General features: G+C 42.7%; 1 protein-coding gene across 15 annotated transcripts in view; it reads right to left on the bottom strand.

Moving 5' to 3' along the window:
* TTLL5 (tubulin tyrosine ligase like 5) overlaps positions 1-20,218 on the bottom strand; it is a 209,563-nt gene that overhangs the window by 59,120 nt on the left and 130,225 nt on the right. For 14 of the 15 annotated variants that reach the window (XR_013544935.1, XM_020793842.3, XM_020793848.3 and 11 more), the window contains one exon: positions 12,317-12,468. Coding sequence is in view for 14 of the 15 variants with exons in the window: in XM_020793842.3 (XP_020649501.3) it covers positions 12,317-12,468 (152 nt within the window). In the remaining variant the exon portion in view is untranslated. Of the gene's footprint in view, positions 1-7,100; positions 7,624-12,316; positions 12,469-20,218 lie in introns of those variants that run through there. The other variant, XM_072986453.2, reaches the window with a different exon arrangement.

Below are 20,218 nucleotides of genomic sequence, written 5' to 3'. Positions count from 1 at the left end.
TTAAAACCATTTTGACCCTTTTATGACACACTTAAATTTGCAAAAATTGACTTCGCAAAGCCACTGAAATGTATTGAGTCGGCTTCAATACATTCCAATGGAGGAAACATTGTATCATTTAACAATGTTTCCTATGGGTTTTTTCGCTTAAGGACGGCAATCCGTGCCTATTGGAACGGATTAACCGGTTTCCAATGCATTACTATGGGAAATGGTGTTTTGCATAAAGTTTTTTTCGCATAAGGTTTTTTTTTTTGGAACCAATTAAAAACGTTATGCGAGGCACCACTGTAATTGGTTCCATTGTTGTACTGCTCTAACAGTTAAGACGTTTTCCCTAATATTCAGCCTAAATCTGTCTTCCTGTAGCTTGAGCCCATTATTACATATTCTGCACTCTGGGATGATTAAGAACAGATCTGCGCCTCCTCTGTATGACTACCTTTCAAGTATTTGAAACATGCTATTGTATCTCCCCTCAGTATTCTTTTTTAAAAGCCTAAACATACCCAGTTCTTTCAGTCTTTCCTCATAAGGCTTAGTTTCAGTTCCCTGATCATTCTTGTTGGCCTCCTCTGAACTTGTTCCAGTTTGTCAGCATCATTCTTAAAGTGTGGTGTCCAGAACTTAGCACAGTATTCTAGACAAGGTCTAACGAGTACTGAATAAAGGGGGACTAGTACTTCATGGGATCTGGAGACTGTATTTCTGTTAATGCATCCTAAAATCACAGTTGCCTTTTTTGCAGCTACATTGTACTGTTGGCTCATATATAGCTTTTGATTTACAACAATTCCAAGATTCTTCTCACTAGTAGTATTACTGAGCCAAGTATCCCCCCATCTTGCAACTGCACATTTAGTTATTTTTACCTTAGATGTAGAACTTTCTACTTTATCAAATTTCATTTTGTTGTTTTCAACACAGTGCTCAAACCTATCAAGATCTTTTTGAATTTTGTTCCTGTCTTCCAAGACATTAGCAATTCCACCCAATTTTGTGCCATCCACAAATCTGACAAGCATTCCCTGCACTCCTTCATCCAAGCCAAAAATTTTGAAGAACACTGGGTCCAGACCTTAGCCTTGGGGTACCCCACTTGTTCCCTCCTTCCAGTTTGAGAAGGAGTCACTCTGTGTACAATTCTGCAACCAACTGTATATCCACCTGACACTTGTTGTATCCAGCCCACACCTAGTTAGTTTGCTAATCAGAATATCATAACTTTGTCAAAGGCTTTGCCGAAGGCTATTATGTCTACAGCATTTCCAACGTCTACCAGGGAGGTTATCCAAGATAGGATTAGGTTAATGAGATAACATTAGTCTGGCAGATTTTGTTCTTGAAAAATCTGTGTTGGCTTTGGTTATTATTTCACTGCTTTCAAGGTGCTTGCAGAGTGCATTATAATCTGTTCCAGAATTTTCCCTGGGATTGATGTCAAGCTGACTAGTCTATAGTTCCCAGTTTCCTTCATTTTGCCCTTATTGAAGACAAGGACAATGTTAGCCCTCCTTCAATTGTCTGGCACTTCACCCATCCTCCATAATTTCAAGAAAACAATAGACAGTGGTTTTGAGATCTCTAAAGTCAGTTCCTTCAACATCCTCAGATGCAGTTCATCCAGCCTTGGGGATGTGAACGCATTCAAAGTAATAAGGTACCTGGACTGTTTATCAATCTTAAGCTGCAAACATATCCCTCCCTTCAACCTTCCCTCTAATTTTCAGCCTTATTGGGCAGGGCTCTGCACCTTGCACGTATGACTCCGCCCCCACGAACATGGTTCCAAACCACAACCAGAACCAAAGGGGCAGAAAATGATCACTGCCAGTGCACTGAGGAGGAGGAAGGTTGCGTGAGAGGGCAGACGTGCACAGGCATGCACTTTAGAGAGAACCTTGCCTCCCTCTGTATTTCACATTTGCCGAGGGGGGGGGTTAAAGACTGTCTTTTGGGAGAAGACCATACTGAAGTAGGAACTAAGAACTTCCACCTTTTCTTTTTTTACAAGGAAAGTATGTGCTTTACCATCATTGATAAGCCTTCTCCAAATACATCCTTTCTTAGTTCGTGCCAGAAGCATCACAGTGCAATAAATAAATACATCAGATAATTTTCATTCAGTAACAGGCAACATCAGGAGCATTTGTGGCAGCTAACATCAAGTCTTCCATGGTACATTTGGAGAGTCACAGAGTAGATTGACAAAAATGTGAAGTTACCTTTTCTTGTCTGCACTCACTCTGACTATGCAGGCACAAACACACCCAAACACCCCAATTTTCTTAAGTTTACTCTGTTTCTGCCAACTCCACTCCAAAGCATGTTAGGTGACTTTCAAATAACTGAGTTCTCTGTGTGACCAGGGGCCAAATTTTTTGGGGGCAGGGGGTTATGCATTTTAAGAAGTGGGTATTTGTTATTTCCATATGAAATTTTATTTCCACATGAAAATTGTGCGGCCACTTTCTGTTGTTGCTTCAAGATGCTCAGATATTCATTTTCTAAAATCTTAATGTATGTTTAATTAGTGTGACATTCATACAGTGTTTTGTCTGTTGTGAGCCACCCGGGGTTCCCTATGGAGAGAAAGGCAGCAAATTTTTAAAAATTAAATAAATAAATACATTTTTTGTCATTCTCTGCTGTTCTTTCAAGATTCACAAATGTTCTGAAAAAGGATTTCCTTAAATTTGATCTAGGACTGGTGTGATGGTACACAATGAAAGAATGCACATTTGATTCTGATGCTTTGAGTCTTTCACTGTTAGTTGCTACCTTTCTTCATATGTCACTGGACATAATTTCTTCCAAAAAAAATATGAATGGGATTGGCTTCAGGTGTCCAGTAATGATTTCGCAGCTTTTATTAATTGCTACATATATCTGTTTTGTGTGGCCTGAATATTCTGCAAGCAAATATGCCACCAGACTGGCATATCTGCTTGCAGAATAGCATAGCGCCAAGACTGTAGAGTTTAAAACTTATAGTTGTGTGCTCCCAATGGCTTTCAAAGAATATTGTTCTTTGATGCCTGCTTGTTTTTCAGATACAAGGCACATGTTTCTTTAAAATACAGTTTTAAGTTGTTTACTATCATAATATGTACTAAGTTCCTCTAATGCAACTATTAGAAAATATTCTATCATCTGAAGGCTGTCCAACTGAGCAGCAAGTGAGAGAATGTCAGCATAAATAAAACTTTTGTTGCCTTGAGGAATTGATGGGTCACTGGCATAGATGTTAAACAAAATAAGAGCCATTATGCTTCCCTTGGAAATGTTTTTGATCTGTGGATTCTTTAGCAGGTTTCCAAACAACAATCACTCCTGACACCCCAAATACTATGTGGGGATAACTGCTAGCTATTGCAATAAAAAAAATGATAAAAGTGGTGCAACCTCCCCCTCAATTTTTTAGCATCTGAGATGAACTTAAAGCAAAAGGACTATAGCCACCAACCTATGCCTACAGTGGTGCCTCGCTTAACGATTGCCCCGCATTATGACGAATCCGCTTTACGACGATCTTTTTGCAATCACAATTGCGATCACAAAACGATGGTCTAAATGGGGGAATTTGGCTTCGGGAACCAATTTTCGCTTTACAACGATCAAAAACAGCTGATCGTTGGGTTTTCAAAATGACGTCCGGGTGCTTAAAATGGTTCCCCGCTGTGCTTAGGGATGGATTCCTCGCTATACAGGCAGCGAAAATGGCCACCATATGGAGGATCTTCGCTGGATGGTGAGATTTTACCCCATTGGAACGCATTGAATGGGTTTCAATGCGTTTCAATGGGGTTTTAAATTTCGCTTTACGATGTTTTCGCTTAACGGTGATTTTCCTGGAATGGATTATCGTCGTTAAGTGAGGCACCAATGTAATAGAAACCCCTTCCTACCCATTTACTAAAAGGAAAGTCTTGATAAGATATTCTTTGGGTCTTATTCCCTATTAAATATATTCAGCTAGTCTTTTGGGTAGGATATGAACATGGAAAGGTATTTGAAAGGAGATTGTCAAAGGAATCCCCCCCCTCCCAGTGCTTCTCTTACGCTAGGATTTTCTAAGTTAACCATAATATATAGCAGCTGCAGTGTCTGCTCTATCACAAGCATGTGGCCAGAGTGTGGAGAATATCAGGGCCGATGCAAGCAGTGAGGGATTGCAGGGTTAGCCTGATGATGGAAGAAACAACAGAAGGCAACATAGTTTAAATTCAGAGAGATAAAAAGTGGAAGGCCATGCACATAATTCTCCATATGAGGGGCGGCTGTGTCTCATTTAAATGTCTGAAGGTCTTTTTCATATAAGCATATGAAAGAAGGGAAAAGAACCTTTTGTTTAGTTTTCTGATCTGTTCAAACTTTTTCATTGTTTTTTTGGCCACAAAGGCAGAAACATATCATCCTCTTTCTCATGTTGACAAAAATCTAAAATACAAGATGGAAACAGGCAAGAAATAAAGGAAGTGAAAATCTCCAAAACAACCTGCATACTTCATAGATGTAGGATGCTCAAAGTCAGAAAATGAATACTGAAGTCCAAGTGCTTTCCATAACTAATAACAATTGACTTTCTACCACCATAATTTCATGTTCTCAAACCTGCATTAGATTCATGTTTGTGTCAAGCAGCAGTATAAGGCCAGTATAAGAAATTTACTGGATGATATCTAACTGACACAATTCACAATACAATATCAGTACCAGGATGTCCTGAAGCAGGTCTAAAATGACCTTCCCACACATCAGCAACTTATAGAAGATGAAGTGTTCTTACAGTTCTGTGAATATATCTACACAGTCGGATCACTGTAGATTCAAAGAGATGGAAGAATCTTTCACTGCTTGATTAGCATGTTTGGAGCATAACTTCCAGACCACTTTTGTAGTCACCCTATCTCAGAATTCATTTTCAAGCAATTCTCTGATATTTTGGTGCTGTCTGTCTAATGTTTAATACAAAAAGGCAGAGCCTTTTGGGTACCTAATAATAACACCAATTCAAGAGAGAGGGGGAAGGGATAAAAAATTTGCCGAACAAGCAGGTTAAGATGAAAAACCAAGAATTCCTTGGGGAAGAACAAAATATCTGGTTTCAAAGATATCAACTTTTTGTGAAACTGGAAGAAAAGTGGCACAAAGAAGCTATTTCACTGATTCTTGAGCTGATATAATGTAATTAGCCAGAAGAAAGCTGCTTTAAAGCAGTGGTTCTTAACCTTTGTTACTCAGGTGTTTTTGAACTGCAAATCCCAGAAACCTCAGCCAGCAGAGCTGATGGTGAAGGCTTCTGGGAGTTGCAGTCCAAAAACATCTGAGTAACAAAGGTTAAGAACCAGTGCTTTAAAGTACAGTAGATAGAAATTGAGGATGGCCAAAAGTTTAGAATGCTTTCTCCAAAGGTGATTAGGATCAAATCAAAATTCCCTCAGACCTCTGTGTAGGAAGTCTGATGGAGGGTGGAGCTGACGGAATGGCTTAAACAGGGACACAAGATTGTTTAAGGAGTTGTCTGAAAAAGTCACTGTGATTTCTCTCTGATGTAGAATAGGAAGGTTTTTAAAAGATGAATCTTCTCATTATAGGGGACTGGAATGCTAAAGTAGGGAGTCAAGAGATAAAAGGAACAACAGGAAAGTTTTGCCTTGGAGTTCAAAACGACGCAGGGCAGAGGCTAATAGAATTTTGTCAAGAGAACAAGCTGGTCATCATAAACACTCTTTTCCAACAACACAAGAGGCGACTCTACACATAGACATCACCAGATGGGCAATACTGAAATCAGATTGATTATGTTCTCTGCAGCCAAAAATGGAGAATCTCTACAGAGCAAAAACAAGACCTGGAGCTGATTGTTGCTCTGATCATCAGCTTCTCATAGCAAAACTCAAAACTATAGCAGTGTGCACCTAAGAATTATTTTGCTTTAAAAGTGGATAAATTGATTTTAATTAATAAAAACACAACTTTCACCTGCTACAGCAACTACAGGCATCAGGTAACTCCTTACTAAACAACTTTACTCACTAGGTGATTAATACTCTGTAAACAGAGAGGAAGCTGGGGCCTGATCTCAGACATTCATGCCTCCAGACAATATTTAGGCAACTCTTCCCTCCTCAGATCTCCCAACCTCTTTGAACAGTAATAGGAGGGAATAGATTTTGTTGCCTGGTAAGGTGGGTGTGGAGACTGAATAGAGGAAAAGGCTGAACTAGCAGCTGGATGGAGAAAGAGAAAAACCAGGAAGAAATAAAATGAAGAGAGATAACAGGCCTGAAGCGAAAGAGAAGGTGCATGAGCATGAGGGTAGAAGACTAACAATGGTTTCCAACCCCTATAGACTTAGTACTTCTACTAGTAGATTATAAAATAATACTGGTTTATTCTAACATTAGCCAGCAGATAAACCAGATTAAGCAAAGACAACAATGGATGAAACATTTACCTCAAGAAAATGAAGAAACAAACATTCAAATAAAAGCTCTCAGGCCATCTGTCCAATTATATACAGTGGCGCCCCGCATGATGATGATAATCCATTCCGTGAAAATCGCTGTTTAGTGAAATCATCATCATGCGAAAAGCCCTTCCCCATTGGAATGCATTGAAACCCATTTAATGCGTTCCAACGGGGAAAATACCTCATCGTTTTGCGAAGATCGCCCATAGGGCAGCCATTTTGCAAGCACTGATCAGCTGTTTTTCATCGCTGTCTTGCGAAAAACGGGCCCGAAAACACCCATTTCGCAAAGATCAAGCGGCCAATCAGCTGTTTTAAATCGTCATCTTGCGAATAAATGGTCCGCGAAGCATGGACCACATCGTCATTGAGTGAAATTCCCCCATGGAAATCACTGTTTTGCGAAGCCAAATGGCGGTCGCAAAATGTTGTCGTCATGCAGATTCGTTGTTTTGAGGGGTAATCGTCTTGCAAGGCACCACTGTAATCAAAACTACTTCAGAAACAAACAAAACTTAAACTAAAGGTTGTTGTTGTTTAGTCGTTAAGTCATGTCCGACTCTTCCTGACCCCATGGAGCAGAGCACGCCAGGCCCTCCTGTCTTTCGCTGCCTTATCGGAGTTTGGTCCGATTCATGTTGGTAGTTTCGATGACACTGTCCAGCCATCTTGTCCTCTATCGTCCCCTTCTCCTCTTGCCTTCACACTTTCCAAACATCAGGGGCTTTTCCAGGGAGTCTTCTCTTCTCATGAGATGGTCAAAATACTGGAGACAGCTTCAGGATCTGTCCTTCCAGTGAGTACTCAAGGTTGGTTTCCTTCAGAACGTATAGGTTGGTTCTCCTTGCAGTCTAGGGGACTCTCAAGAGTCTCCTCCAGCCACACAATTCAAAAGCATCCATTCTTCGATAGTCATCCTTCTTTATGGTCCAGCTCTTATATCCATAGATCGCTATTGGAAAAACCATAGCCTTGAATATGCGGACCTTTGTCAGCAAGGTGCTGTCTCTGCTTTTTAAGATGCTGTCTAGGTTTATCATCGCTTTCCTCCCAAGAAGCAGGCGTCTTTTAAGTTCGTGGCTGCTGTCCCCATCTGCAATGTCCCGGATAACCCAGATAGTGTGGTTACTGACCTTGAGCCAGACATCCTGTAAAGTGAAGTCAAGTGGGTCTTAGAAAGCATGGCTAACAATAATGACAGTGTAGGTGAGGGCATTTCAGCTGAACTATTAAAAATATTAAAAGATGGCACTATCAAGGTGCTACACTCAATATGCCAGCAAGTATGGAAAACTCAGCAGTGGCCAGAGGACTGGAAAAGATCAGTCTACATCCCAATCCCAAAGAAGCCAGTGCCAAAGAATGCTCCAACTACCATACAATTGCACTCATTTCACACGCTAGCAAGGTTATGCTCAAAATTCTACAAGGTAGGTAGCCCTCAGCAGTATGTGGACCGAGAACTCTCAGAAGTACAAGCTGGATTTCGAAGGGGGGGAGGAACTCAAGACCAAATTGCTAACATGCGCTGGATTATGGATAAAGCCAAAGAGTTCTGGAAAAACATCTATTTCTGCTTCATTGACTACGCAAACGCCTTTGACTGTGTGGACCACAGCAAACTATGGAACGTTCTTAAAGAAATGGGAGCACCTGACCACCTTATGTATTTCCTGAGAAATCTGTATGTGGGACAGGAAGCAATTAGAACTGGATATGGAACAACTGACTGGTTCAAAATTCGGAAAGGAGTATGACAAGGCTCTATACCAGTGGTGTCGAACTGTGGCCCTCCAGATGTTCTTGGCCTTCAACTCCCAGAAAGCCTGGCCAGCAGAGGTGGTGGTGAAGGCTTCTGGGAGTTGAAGTCCAAGAACATCTGGAGGGCCACAGTTCGACACCACTGCTCTATACAGTATTGTCCCCATGCTTATTTAACTTACTGTATTTGCCGACATACAAGGCGACTGGCTATATAAGACGACCCCCCAACATTTCCACTCAAAATATAGAGTGGGCGGCTCTGCTGCGGTGCTGGCGGCGGGTGCCCAGGGCTCTGCCCGGGCCTGCCTTGGAAGTTCATGGCCGGCGGGGAGGAGGGCGAGGAAGAAGGGAAGAGGCTGGGAGGGCGGCGGCAGGAGGATGAGGATGAGGAGGGGAAGCGGGCGGGTGGTGGGCGAGCGAGCGCGCACCTGGCTCAGTGGCGCAGGGTGGCAGGCAGCCCGGTGGCGGGCTCTGGCCCCTCAGGCATGGCCGGCTCTGCTTCCCTCCATCCATCCGGACCAACTGCCTGCCTGCTCGCCTGCCTTCCTCCCCGGCCAGCGCAGCCCCGCATCACTCACTCGGCGACGGTGGCGGCTCCTTCCTGGCCCAAATGAAGTGCAGCCAGCATACAAGATGACCCCCCCCCACTTGGAGGTATGTTTTGGGGGCCAAAAAAGTCATCTTGTACGCCGGCAAATACGGTATATGTAAATTACATCATGCGAAAGACTGGACTGGAGGAATCCCAAGCTGGAATTAAGACTGCTGGAAGAAATATCAACAACCTCAGATATGCAGATGATACCACACTGGCAGGACCTCTTAATGAGGGTGAAAGAGGACAGCGCAAAAAATGGCCTGAAGCTCAACATAAAAAAAACTAAGATCATGGCCACTGGTCCCATCACCTCCTGGCAAATAGAAGGGGAAGATATGGAGGCAGTGACAGATTTTACTTTCTTGGGCTCCATGGTCACTGCAGATGATGACAGCAGCCATGAAATTAAAAGACACGTGCTTCTTGGGAGGAAAGTGATGACAAACCTAGACAGCATCTTAAAAAGCAGATACATCATCTTGCTGACAAAAGTCAGCATAGTCAAAGCTATGGTGTATGGAAGTGAGAGCTGGACCATAAAGAAGGCTGACCGCCAAAGAATTGATGCTTTTGAATTGTGGTGCTGGAGGAGACTCTTGAGAGTCCCCTGGACTGCAAGGAGAACAAACCTATCCACACTGATTTGCAACCTTTTACACACAAACAACTGTCTCTATAGCATGCTATCGAAGGCAAACAACAAATAGAAGCCGAAGCCTGAACTGTCCATTCGTCTTTCTTTAAGTAAATTAAGCAAACAGGCAGAAAAAGAATCATGATGATAAAAGGGCTATTGAATTTAGTTGCAGCAGCAGAAGGGTTAAAGGGAAGAGTGGCAGCTCTTCAGTGAAAAGAGGAATAGGAAAGAGTAAAAGGTAGGAGCAGACCATTTTATTTGTTTATTAAAAGTGTACCAAGGGGTCCCTGGGCAGTGTATCCAATGCCACGAAAGAAAACACCATGTAAAGATTAAAAAAGAAACTATTGAAAAAACATATTCAAGTAGCAAACAAGCAAATTAAAGCATAGTTAACACTAAAAATGGTGGGCAAATGAGAATACTTTAATTTAGTGCCAAAAAAAGACCATTGTACATTCTTACAGACGACATTCCAAAACCGGATTGCCATCACTAATAGGGCTTCCTCTTTTTAAAGTATTTCTCCTACTGATGGTACTATGAGAAGGGTTGGTCTCCTTTGAGGATCTTAATGAAGGGGCTTATGATAAAGAAGGAAGCACTCCTTTGGGTGCTGGTGTTCCAAGTGATCTTGAATTTTAAAATGAAAACCAGCAGCCAATATAAATCGTTAAGAATTCATGCAGCTTTGCTAAGTTGGTCAGAATTCTTCCTGCCAAATTCTGCACAGGTTGAAGCTTCCAACTATTCCCAAGGGTACCCGTATGTTTAACACATGCTTTCTGTTTTCTGCAAAAATGGAAAACATGTGGCCGTTCAGATGTTACTGGACTGCAACTTCCTTCAGCTTCAGCCAGCACAGCTAATGGCGAACTCATAGCCCAAAAACATCTGGAGGGCCAGATGTTCCCCATCCCTGCATTTATAGTAATCTAACCCAAAAGTGAAAGTTCAGGGTCAAGAGTTGTGACTTAATGGTACAGCACATGCTTGGTCTGCATGAAAATACCAGGGTCAATTCATAGCTTCTCCAGTTAATAGGATTCTAGACATCAGAATCTGAAAAAAATCTGCTGTTAAAGAAAGTGGTGGTAGCTTATATTTGGTGAGTATGAGTGTGAGTAAACAGAAACTTAATCTGCATTTGATAGAAGCAGTACTTGAAGATTCTAATGATACCGAAGGCAATGTTTAAGTCTATTCTGGATGGTATTTCTTGCTCTCTTAAATAGCAGATGTCTTTGTGTGTGTGTGTTACATGTTGCCAAGTCATATGCTTAAGATGTCTGATTTTGCAACAGTGACACATACCTAATTACATCCTACTTGGATTAGTCTAATGCACTCTGCTTGGGGCTGCCTTTGAAGACATTTTGGAAACTTCAGCTGTTTCAAAACGGAGAGCCCTTGCTACAACTGCACTGGCTACCAGTCCGTTTCCAGACCCAATTCAAAGTGCTAGTCATTATCTATAAAGCTTGGGTCTAAGCTACCTGAAGGACCATATCTCTCCATATTAGCCTTCACCTCCTCTCGGTCCCACTACCAGCACAGGTATGGTTGATAAGGACATGAGAGAAAACTTTCTCTGTGGCTGCTCCCAGGTTATGGAATGCTCTCCCTTGGAAGGTCAGGTTGGCCCCCTTCCCTTTTATCCTTCCACTGACAGCTGAAGAATGAACCTTTTAATAATGGTGACTGAGTCCCTGAATGCCATTTTTTATTTAAGATTATTTAGCGGTATACATATTTTTAATTATTCAATGTATTTTAATTAGTTTTATAGGGTTTTTTGATGTTTAACTTACTGTATTTTAAATTCTATTATTTTTAATATTGTGAGATGCCTTGAGCTCCTGTATCAGGAGAAAAATAACCTATAAACAAGACAAAATAAATAAATAAAGTCTGACTTATAGTGATCCTAATACGGTTGTCAAGGTATGTGACATATTTAAGAAGTGGTTTTACTAGTCCCAACCCCTAGTGAGCTTCCATGGCTGAGCAGGGATTGGAATCTGAGTCGTAGTTCATCACTCCATCCGCTACATTACAACAAATTCATAGGTTGGGGAAATACATAGAAGTGTTCTTACTTCTAGACCGGGGTCTCAAAAGTATGGCCCGAGGGCCACATCCAACCCACCTGGCCTTTTTATCTGGCCCATACATGTGTGTGGACAGGGGTGCGTGTGGGTGGGAGGGAGTCTGTGTGTGCGTGTGGGCAGGCAGGGGTGCGTACATGTGGGCAGGCAGGAGTATGGGCATGTGGGCATGCGCACATTCCTTTAGCCCCCGAAAATATCACAAATATATTATGTAGCCCTCCATGTGAAAAGTTTGGAGACCCTTGTTCTAGATGAACAGATATTAGCTGTGGCCATGCGTGCTTTTACTTCCCCTGACTAGTTTGTTAGTTGAATCCTTTATTTGAAAAGCCAAATTTGTGAAGTCATTCATTGCATCCAGACTGGCTTACTGTAATGCACTATATAGAGCTACTGCTGAAGATAATATGGAGATTACAACTAGTTTAGATACGAAGCAGGAAATGAGGAAAAGAGATAGTCTTCTGTTTCTTTCATCTTGCCACTACATACTACATATAAACGAAATGCATATCCAGCAACAACTTTGGGTGTTTTCTAACCCATATGATATCACCAATATCAAATCACTCATTCTTAAGTTTGCCTGTGGAATTGCAGAGCTCCTCCAAGGTGACACATTTCTTCACTCCAGTTTCGTTCAGTTGACATATATCCTTGAAATCAAGTGATATTCAGATACATCTCCAAAAGTTACACAAGCATTCTGAGGCTGAAGTTATTTAACTTACCTAACTGTCAAAGATGCAGGTCTGATTTCAGAGTTGTGTGTGTGTGTTTGAAAAGCCCAAAGTGAGCCTCCTGGGTTGAGCGGTGGTCGGTAACTGGGGGAAGCTGCAGTCACTCTCCCTACAGCTCCATTCATTAGGTTTAGATTTGTTAACTAAAAGACAACGAAAAGGAAAGGAAAATGCTTTACAGGCTTCAAGGGAGCAATAACAAGATTCTCTAAAACACATTTGAAGAATTGTAATTTCATTATCTGATATTTCTTGTATTTAGAGAGACAATGCTATAGTGAAAAGCATGAAAGTCTTATATCAGTGAATTTAGGTTCTAATCCTCACTGACTGACCTTGGACCAACCATTCTATCTCTGAGACTAACCCACCTCACACGGATGCTGGGTTCAGGGAAGGGGGAAAGGAAGAGCCTGCATATGATACTGAGTTCCTTTAAGGAAAGGCAGGATAAAAACATAACAACAAAATCATGATGTCTGGGAGGGGAAGTTATAACTTTCTTTCCGATACTGCAATGGTAAGATCAATTAATTTAATGAGCAAAACTATATTAATTTTGATTTCTATACAACCCCACTCAATCCCAAGTACTCAGAATTAGTTACAGAATTATTGAGAACTAAAACCTATTCTTAAAAAAAGATAAAGCTCAAAAAAACACCAATACAATATGACATTATACTTTAGGATCTATGCTCTGATTTCCATAAATCCACACAGAAATGAGAAGATACATAAAAGTTCCACAAATATTGCCTCTGCCATGGTAAAATCAGCAAAAACTTGGGTAATAGCAATTTCTTGCGTATATCTGAGGAATACCCACGACAGCATGGCTCCAGTAATAAGAACAGTATGATTCTGGAAACAATTGTCCTTTTGCAAGATCATCACTATACTATTTGATTACATCAGTGGTGGGCCACATTTGGCTTATAGGCCCACACATGGCCCTCACTGCAATCTAACAAAAATATTTGCACCCAAAAATAGCAAATTAACAAGAATACTCTAGGGAGCATTATTTGCCATTTTCTTTTAGACTAGAAAATGCCTTTGTTAGAAACTGGAAGTGATTGAGTGATTGAGGAATTTCTGGTGGAGAGTCTGGATTGGAACATGCAGATGGGATTCCATCAGATTCAAACAGCCCATTAAATCAGCCTGTTGGATCATTCTACTACCAGTCTAAGGAGGTCTATCCTGAATTTTGCATCCATTAATTTTTGCATCCATCCTGCTGACTCTAAGGCCCATGAATCTGGGCTACTTCCATACTTCCCAAGCACAGAGAAAGACACATTCCATGTGCAGTGGTGGCAGGCAAAATGTATCTACTTCAGCATGTATGGAGAGAGGCATAAGTGTGCCTGTGGGCTTTGTCCTTGTGGCATTTTTCCCCCTGAGGTGTCACAATTCACTGATTTCATAAGCTACAATCTCCTCTTAGGTCCAAACTAAGAAAGAAAAGTTACTCACCTGTAACCATGGTTCTTCAAGTGGTTCTCTGTGAATTCACACATTTGGGTTAAATCAGTGCCTGTGCTGGAACTTTGGAACCTTCTAGAGCTTTTCTGGAAAAGATACAAAGTTTAGGTTGCCCCTAACACGCATGCTCCATTCCCTCCCCGCCTCCAGTTCCATTTATCCGCCATTGCTAGATCAAGAGCTCATCATAAAGGAAGCAGTAATGGATAGTGGGGAGGCCGGGTGGGAATGTGTGAATTTACAGAGAACCACTTGAAGAACCATGGTTACAGGTAAGTAACCTTTCTTTCTTCAGCGTGGTCTCTGTGAATCACACATTTGAGTGACTGACAAGCTAATTTACCGGAAGGAGGGCTGTCACTGCAGGACAGATGTCAAGACAGCCCTTCCAAAACTCGTCTCCTTCTTTGCCCGAAGGTCCAACTTGTAGTGGGTCACAAATGTGGACACTCTGGACCCTGTTGCTGCCTTGCAGATTTCTGGAATGTCCACACCACGTAGTAAGGCAGTAGATGTCGCCATGGACCTTGTGGAATGTCCCTTAAGACCTTCAGGCACATCTTTACTTCCAAGTTGACAGGCAAGAGTAATAGTGGAGACAAGCCACCGTGACAAGGTAGAAGATGCTGCTGCACAACCCTTTTGTGGTCCAAAGAAGCACAGGAAGTCTTTCAGCTTTCCAAAAGTCCTTTGTTCTGGAAACAAAGTATGCTAACGCCCTTCTAACATCCAGGGAATGGAGCATTTTTTCAACATCAAACGAAGGATCAGAAAACAAGGTAGGTAACAAAATAGGTTGATTGAGGTGAAAATCTGTAACAACTTTAGGCAGGAACAAAACATCTGGAAACAACATAACTTTGTCCTTATAGAATTGTAGGTAAGGAGGATCAGACCTTAGGGCTGCCAACTCACTTGCTCTTCTAGCAGACGTAACTGCAACTAGAAACAGAGTCTTTAGGGAAAGAAATTTAACATCACACAAAGCCATAGGTTCAAAGGGATGCTTCATGAGTGATTGCAGAACCAATGTAAGGGACCATTGAGGTACTGGAGGCCTTGTAGGAGGGTGAATGTTGATCAGTCCTTTTAAGAATGCTTTCAATGTAGGATGAGAAAAGAGACGTGAAGATTCTGAGTCCCTGGGTTGGAAAGAGACTATTGCAGAAATGTACACCTTGAGAGTCGACAAGGTATGGCCGAGATCAAAAAGATGTTTGAGATACAAGAGTAAAGTCTGTAGGGAGACTGGAGAAGTCTGGAGATCTCTGGCAGTGGCAAAACGAAGATAATTATTCCACTTGTATTTGTATAAGAGGATAGTAGATTTTTTTTGGATTTGTCTAACACCTCTTTGATTTCAGGCAGATCTTCCACACAGCCAGGTGGAGGGAGTCCAACTCCGGGTGTAGAACATTCCCTGAATCCTGTGTCGCAGATGTGGCACAAGTGGAAGTCTGAATACCTCGGTGGCCAACTCCTCCAGAGTAGAGAACAATGGTTGACATGGCCAGTATGGTGCTATGAGAACTGCTGACAACCTCTGCTGTCTGATCCTGACTAGAGATCTTTGGATCAGAGGGATTGGTGAAAACAGGTACAGAAGGTGGTCCTGCCATGGTATCATGAAGGCATCTCCCTGGGAACCGGGGCCCCTGCCTGCTGAAGATGCATACCTCTCGCACTTCCTGTTCATGTGCGAAGCAAACATGTCGATGGTCGGTCGTCCCCATCTTCTGCACAGCATCTGGAATACATCGTCATCCAGTTCCCACTCATGGGATTGTCCCTTCCGGCGACTCAGCTCGTCTGCCAGTTGGTTTTCTGATGTGGATATGTGGATTGCCACTGGATAAATGTGATGGTGGCAACACCACTCCCACAGGTGCACTGCAAGGTAGAGAAGGGATAAGGACCTCATCCTGCCTTGTTTGTTGATGTAGTACAAGGTCGTGGTGTTGTCTGTTACAACTTGCACAGCACGACCCTGTATCAGCGGCAGGAAGGCTCTGAACGACTTGATCGCTGCTAGCATCTCCAGATGGTTGATGTGGAGTCCTCTTTGACGATGTGACCAGAGGGCATGTATGGTATGACCGTTGCAGTGAGCTCTCCAGCCTGTGGAGCTCACATCTGTTGTTACTTGTGCAGAGAGTTGCAGAGGTCGAAAAGGGCAGCCCATGAGCAGATGAGGTTGGAAACCCCACCAATGTAGTTGTTTTGCCAGCTATGGGGTGACTAGGATCTTCTTCCTCAGGTCCTCTAACATTGGGTCGAAATGATGGAGAAACCAAGCCTGTAGTGAGCACATTTTTAGCCTGGCATGTGGTAAGGATGCTGTAGTTGAGGCCATGAGGCCCAGCAGATGTTGTGCTGACACTAGGGACTGTGGTTGAAACTGTTGAAGAGCGGTCTGTAGTTTGTGGATGCGCTCTGGAGGAAGGAAGAGCCGTGCCTTTCTGGAGTCCAGTGTTGCTCTTATATAACTCATAACTCGAGAAGGCTTTAGGGTAGATTTCTCGAAATTTATGGTGAGGCCTAGACTTTGCAGAGTGTGGAGAGTGAATCTGGTATCCTGAATGGCTTTCTGTCTGGACGGCGACACTATGAGCCAATCGTTGATGTACGGGAATACTTTTACACCTTGTAGACGTAGAAATGCAGCCACTGGAGCCATGCACTTTGTAAATGTGCGTGGAGCCGTTGCTAAGCCGAATGGTAAGGCCGCATACTGGTAGACCTTGTTGTTGATTATGAACCGCAGATACTTCCTGTGATGATGGTGTATGGTGACGTGGAAGTATGCGTACTTCAGGTCTATAACCACAAACCAATCTCCCTTTCTCAACAGGTGGACGATGGACTCCAGGGTGACCATCCGGAACCGGCGTGGCTGAAGGTAAGTGTTGAGGTCCCTGAGGTCTAGTATGGGTCTGAGACACCCATCTTTTTTTTCAAACTGTGAAATACTGGGAGTAAAACCCCCTTTCATGTATGGACTTGAGTGATTCATCAGTCTTTTTGTTAAATAAACCTTTCGTATCAAAAGCCTGTTCTTCAATTTGCTTTTTCACGTCCTCAATAATACCAGATGCCCTGAGCCAGGCGTGGCATCAAAGGGTTATGGCAGAATTCAATGTTTTAGCAGAAACATCTGTGGCATGTCTAGCAGCTAAACGTTGGTGCTTGGATAATGTTATAGCTTCAGCATGAGCATTTAAACACTCTTACCTGATATCCTCAGGAGCAACTTGAAGCGCTGGCAGCACTTTATTCCAGAGATGCTTCTGGTATGCTCCCATTGCTGCCTGGTAATTACATATCTTTAGTAGGAAGGACTGGAAGTTGTAAATTTTCCTACCCAAAACATCCGTCTTCCTGCCTTCTTTATTGGTGGGAGTAACATGTGGCCTCCCTGAAGCCTTAGACACATTCGCATGGACAATGACAGAGTTGGGAGCAGGATGCTTAGACAAGAAATTGACTTCATCTCCATGAATCCTATATATATTCTTATTCCTCCTAGAGACAGAAAGAGGGGTGGCCGGTTGAGAACAAACGTCTATAATCAGATTAAACAGTTGGGAAATGTAGTTGAGGCTAAGTGGTTGAGAAGACTCTTGATCGATGTGCCCAAAAATTGTATCATCTGTTGGAGGAGGTGGAAGTTGTGTTTGCATTTTCAAGACATTAACCATTCTGGTCACCATCTGTGAATAATAGGAGAAATCCTCAGAGGGAGAGGATGGATGGGGATGCCCTGTATCTGACTCGAAGGAGTCCACCTCCACTGGTGATCGGGCTTGTAAAGGAGAGAAAACCTCTTCATCTTGATTGGAAGACACCTCACAAAGCTGGTCCTCTTCCTCAGATGGAACTCTATGCAGAGCAGTCTCAGCTAAGGATAACTGAGCATTTTGTTGGGTACTTTTAACCCTCGACATCGAGGTAGAAGTCTTTTTAGAAGCCTTCATATCCATAGAAGGAAGAGTATTATGAGCCTGTCGACATCAACATGGAGAAGGTGAAGAACTTGAGGTCGAAGAGGGAGAATAGCGCCTCCTTCTGTGCCTGCAGTAACTAAAAGAGGAAGAGGACGACATTGAATCGGTATCATAATGTCGATGTCAATGTTTTGTCCTCCTTCGACCTGAATGACTGTGTCCAGATCATTCATGCCTGTGTCTCTTCCGATGTCAGGAAGTCTCCACGTCAGAATCACAACGTCGATCAGAGGAAGAATGCCACCTTTTCGACCCCTTTTTGCGAGGAGGGAGATCTCTCCTCAGGGAGCAAGAGGGGGAATGTAGAGTCTCAGTCGCCCGGCCAACAGATGCAGGGCCAAGATGGGCAGAATGAGGGCTGGATAACACAGCCTCCTCAACTTTATCCAGACTGGGTGAATGCCCAGACTCAAACGGTGCCTCAGATTGCTGGGAGAATGGCAAAGATGAAGCCGCTTCAGATAGGGATTCCTGATCCCTTGACAAATCCTCCAAAATTGGTGAAGGCAGTGAGGGTGTAACAGGTGGAAGAGGGGTGATTTCTTTAGCCTTGGACTTCTTAGGCTGTTCTGCCTGTTTTTTAGCCTTTGCAATGCCCTTGGGAACAGGCCCCTTAGATGTAGAAGGAGCCTTCTTGGAGGGACCTGAGGTGGCTTTCTTAGAAGGCTTAGATGACTTGGAAGTAGATGTAGAGGGGAGAGACACAGTTGTCTCAGAACGAGAGGTCCCTGAAGGATTGGAGGAAGTCTCCATCTCTGAGGGATGGGTTGCAAACAGAGTATTTTCCCAAAGATAGAGCTTAAGTCTCTGCTGGCGCGCTTTCAAAGCAGCCTTAGTAAATTCTTTACAATGGCAGCAAGCAGACGTATTGTGCGCGTTCCCGAGGCAAAATAAACAAAGACTATGCTTATCATAAAAGGGCATCTTCCTGGAGCACGCCTTACATTTACTAAAAGGGCCTCAGGGGGACATAAAACAGTCCACAGAAGGCTATAGGAGCCTGAGTTCTCACGGTAATCAGGAGATGTGGATAATGGAGCCTCCACTGAGGTGATAATGGCGCTTCCCACTGAGGTAATCAGCCTGGCAATCAGGCAATCCAAAAGCGTGGGGAAAAACGGTCAAACAAGAGCCAAAGTCTGTCAGGCAAGAGAATAGTCGAAGCAGTCCAAGATTAAGGGGCAATAGAAGCAAGAATGGTCAAAAATACAGTCCAAAATCAAGCCAAATCGATCAAAATAGAGAGCTCTGTCCGAAACGTTCCTAGCACAATGGCGGAAAAAAAGGAACCGGAGGCGGAGAGGGAATGGAGCATGCGTGCTAGGGGCAACCTAAACTTTGTATCTTTTTCAGAAATGCTCTAGAAGGTTCCGAAGTTCCAGCGCAGGTGCTGATTTAACCCAAATGTGTGAATTCACAGAGACCACGCTGAAGAAAGTGTGTTTACCAGGACTGTAACAGTCTAAACTCTTAATTCTAGTAATTTAGTTCCCAGTCTAATCACAATATAAAATTAATTAATTGACTCAAGAGGTGTTGATCTGAAGTACACTGAAAAGGAAGCAGAGAAGCTGTAATCGGAGGATACTGACATCAGGCTCATACACTCCTCTGTTTGTCAACAGAGTGACATATGCCAAAATGCCACGCTTTTGATTTATCTTACTTTGCAGGATTGTTCCAAAAGACAGAAATAAACCTATGTCCTTACACTGTGCACAGGAAACACAAGTGATAAATAATAATAAATGCTTCAAATCTCCATGTGTCAATATGAAATCACAGCTGCATACAGGGCAAACTTTAGTATCCTGGGATTACATAGGTTTAAAAGATTTTTTTTAAAAAACCCACAATAAAGCCAGGAGATCAGAAAGTGGGATTTCAATACAGCGCACAATTCTTTTCCATCATTTCCAACTGCCAAAAACACCAAGCTTTGTAAAAATCCAAAAGTACCTTGTTTCTCCGAAAATAAAATCTAACCTGAAAATAAGCCCTAGTATGATTTTTCAGGATGCTCGTTGTATAAGCCCTACCCCCAAAATAAGCCCCAGTTAAGTGAAACCCTGCCCTCCACCATTGTGCAGCAACCAAAAGATGGCATGACTGTACAGTGGTGCCTCACAAGACGATGTTAATTCGTTCCGCGAAAATCACTGTTAAGCGAAAACATCGTCTTGCGAAACACGTTTTCCCATTGAAATGCATTGAAAACCTGATAATCCATTCCGATGGGAATGGATTGTCATTGTAAAGCGAAAATTGCCATAGGAAACATCATTAAGCGAAACACAGTTCCCAAGCGAAGACAGCCGCCTAACGAAACAGAGACCATTAAAAGACTCATATAGCGAAGAAAGACCAAGCTGTCAAAAACATCGTAAAGCAAAAAACA

Source organism: Pogona vitticeps, chromosome 1 (assembly GCF_051106095.1).
Source record: "Pogona vitticeps strain Pit_001003342236 chromosome 1, PviZW2.1, whole genome shotgun sequence".
Lineage (NCBI taxonomy): Eukaryota > Metazoa > Chordata > Lepidosauria > Squamata > Agamidae > Pogona > Pogona vitticeps.
The sequence above is the reverse complement of the archived record's forward strand: the minus strand, read 5'-3'. Positions and strand labels throughout refer to the sequence as shown.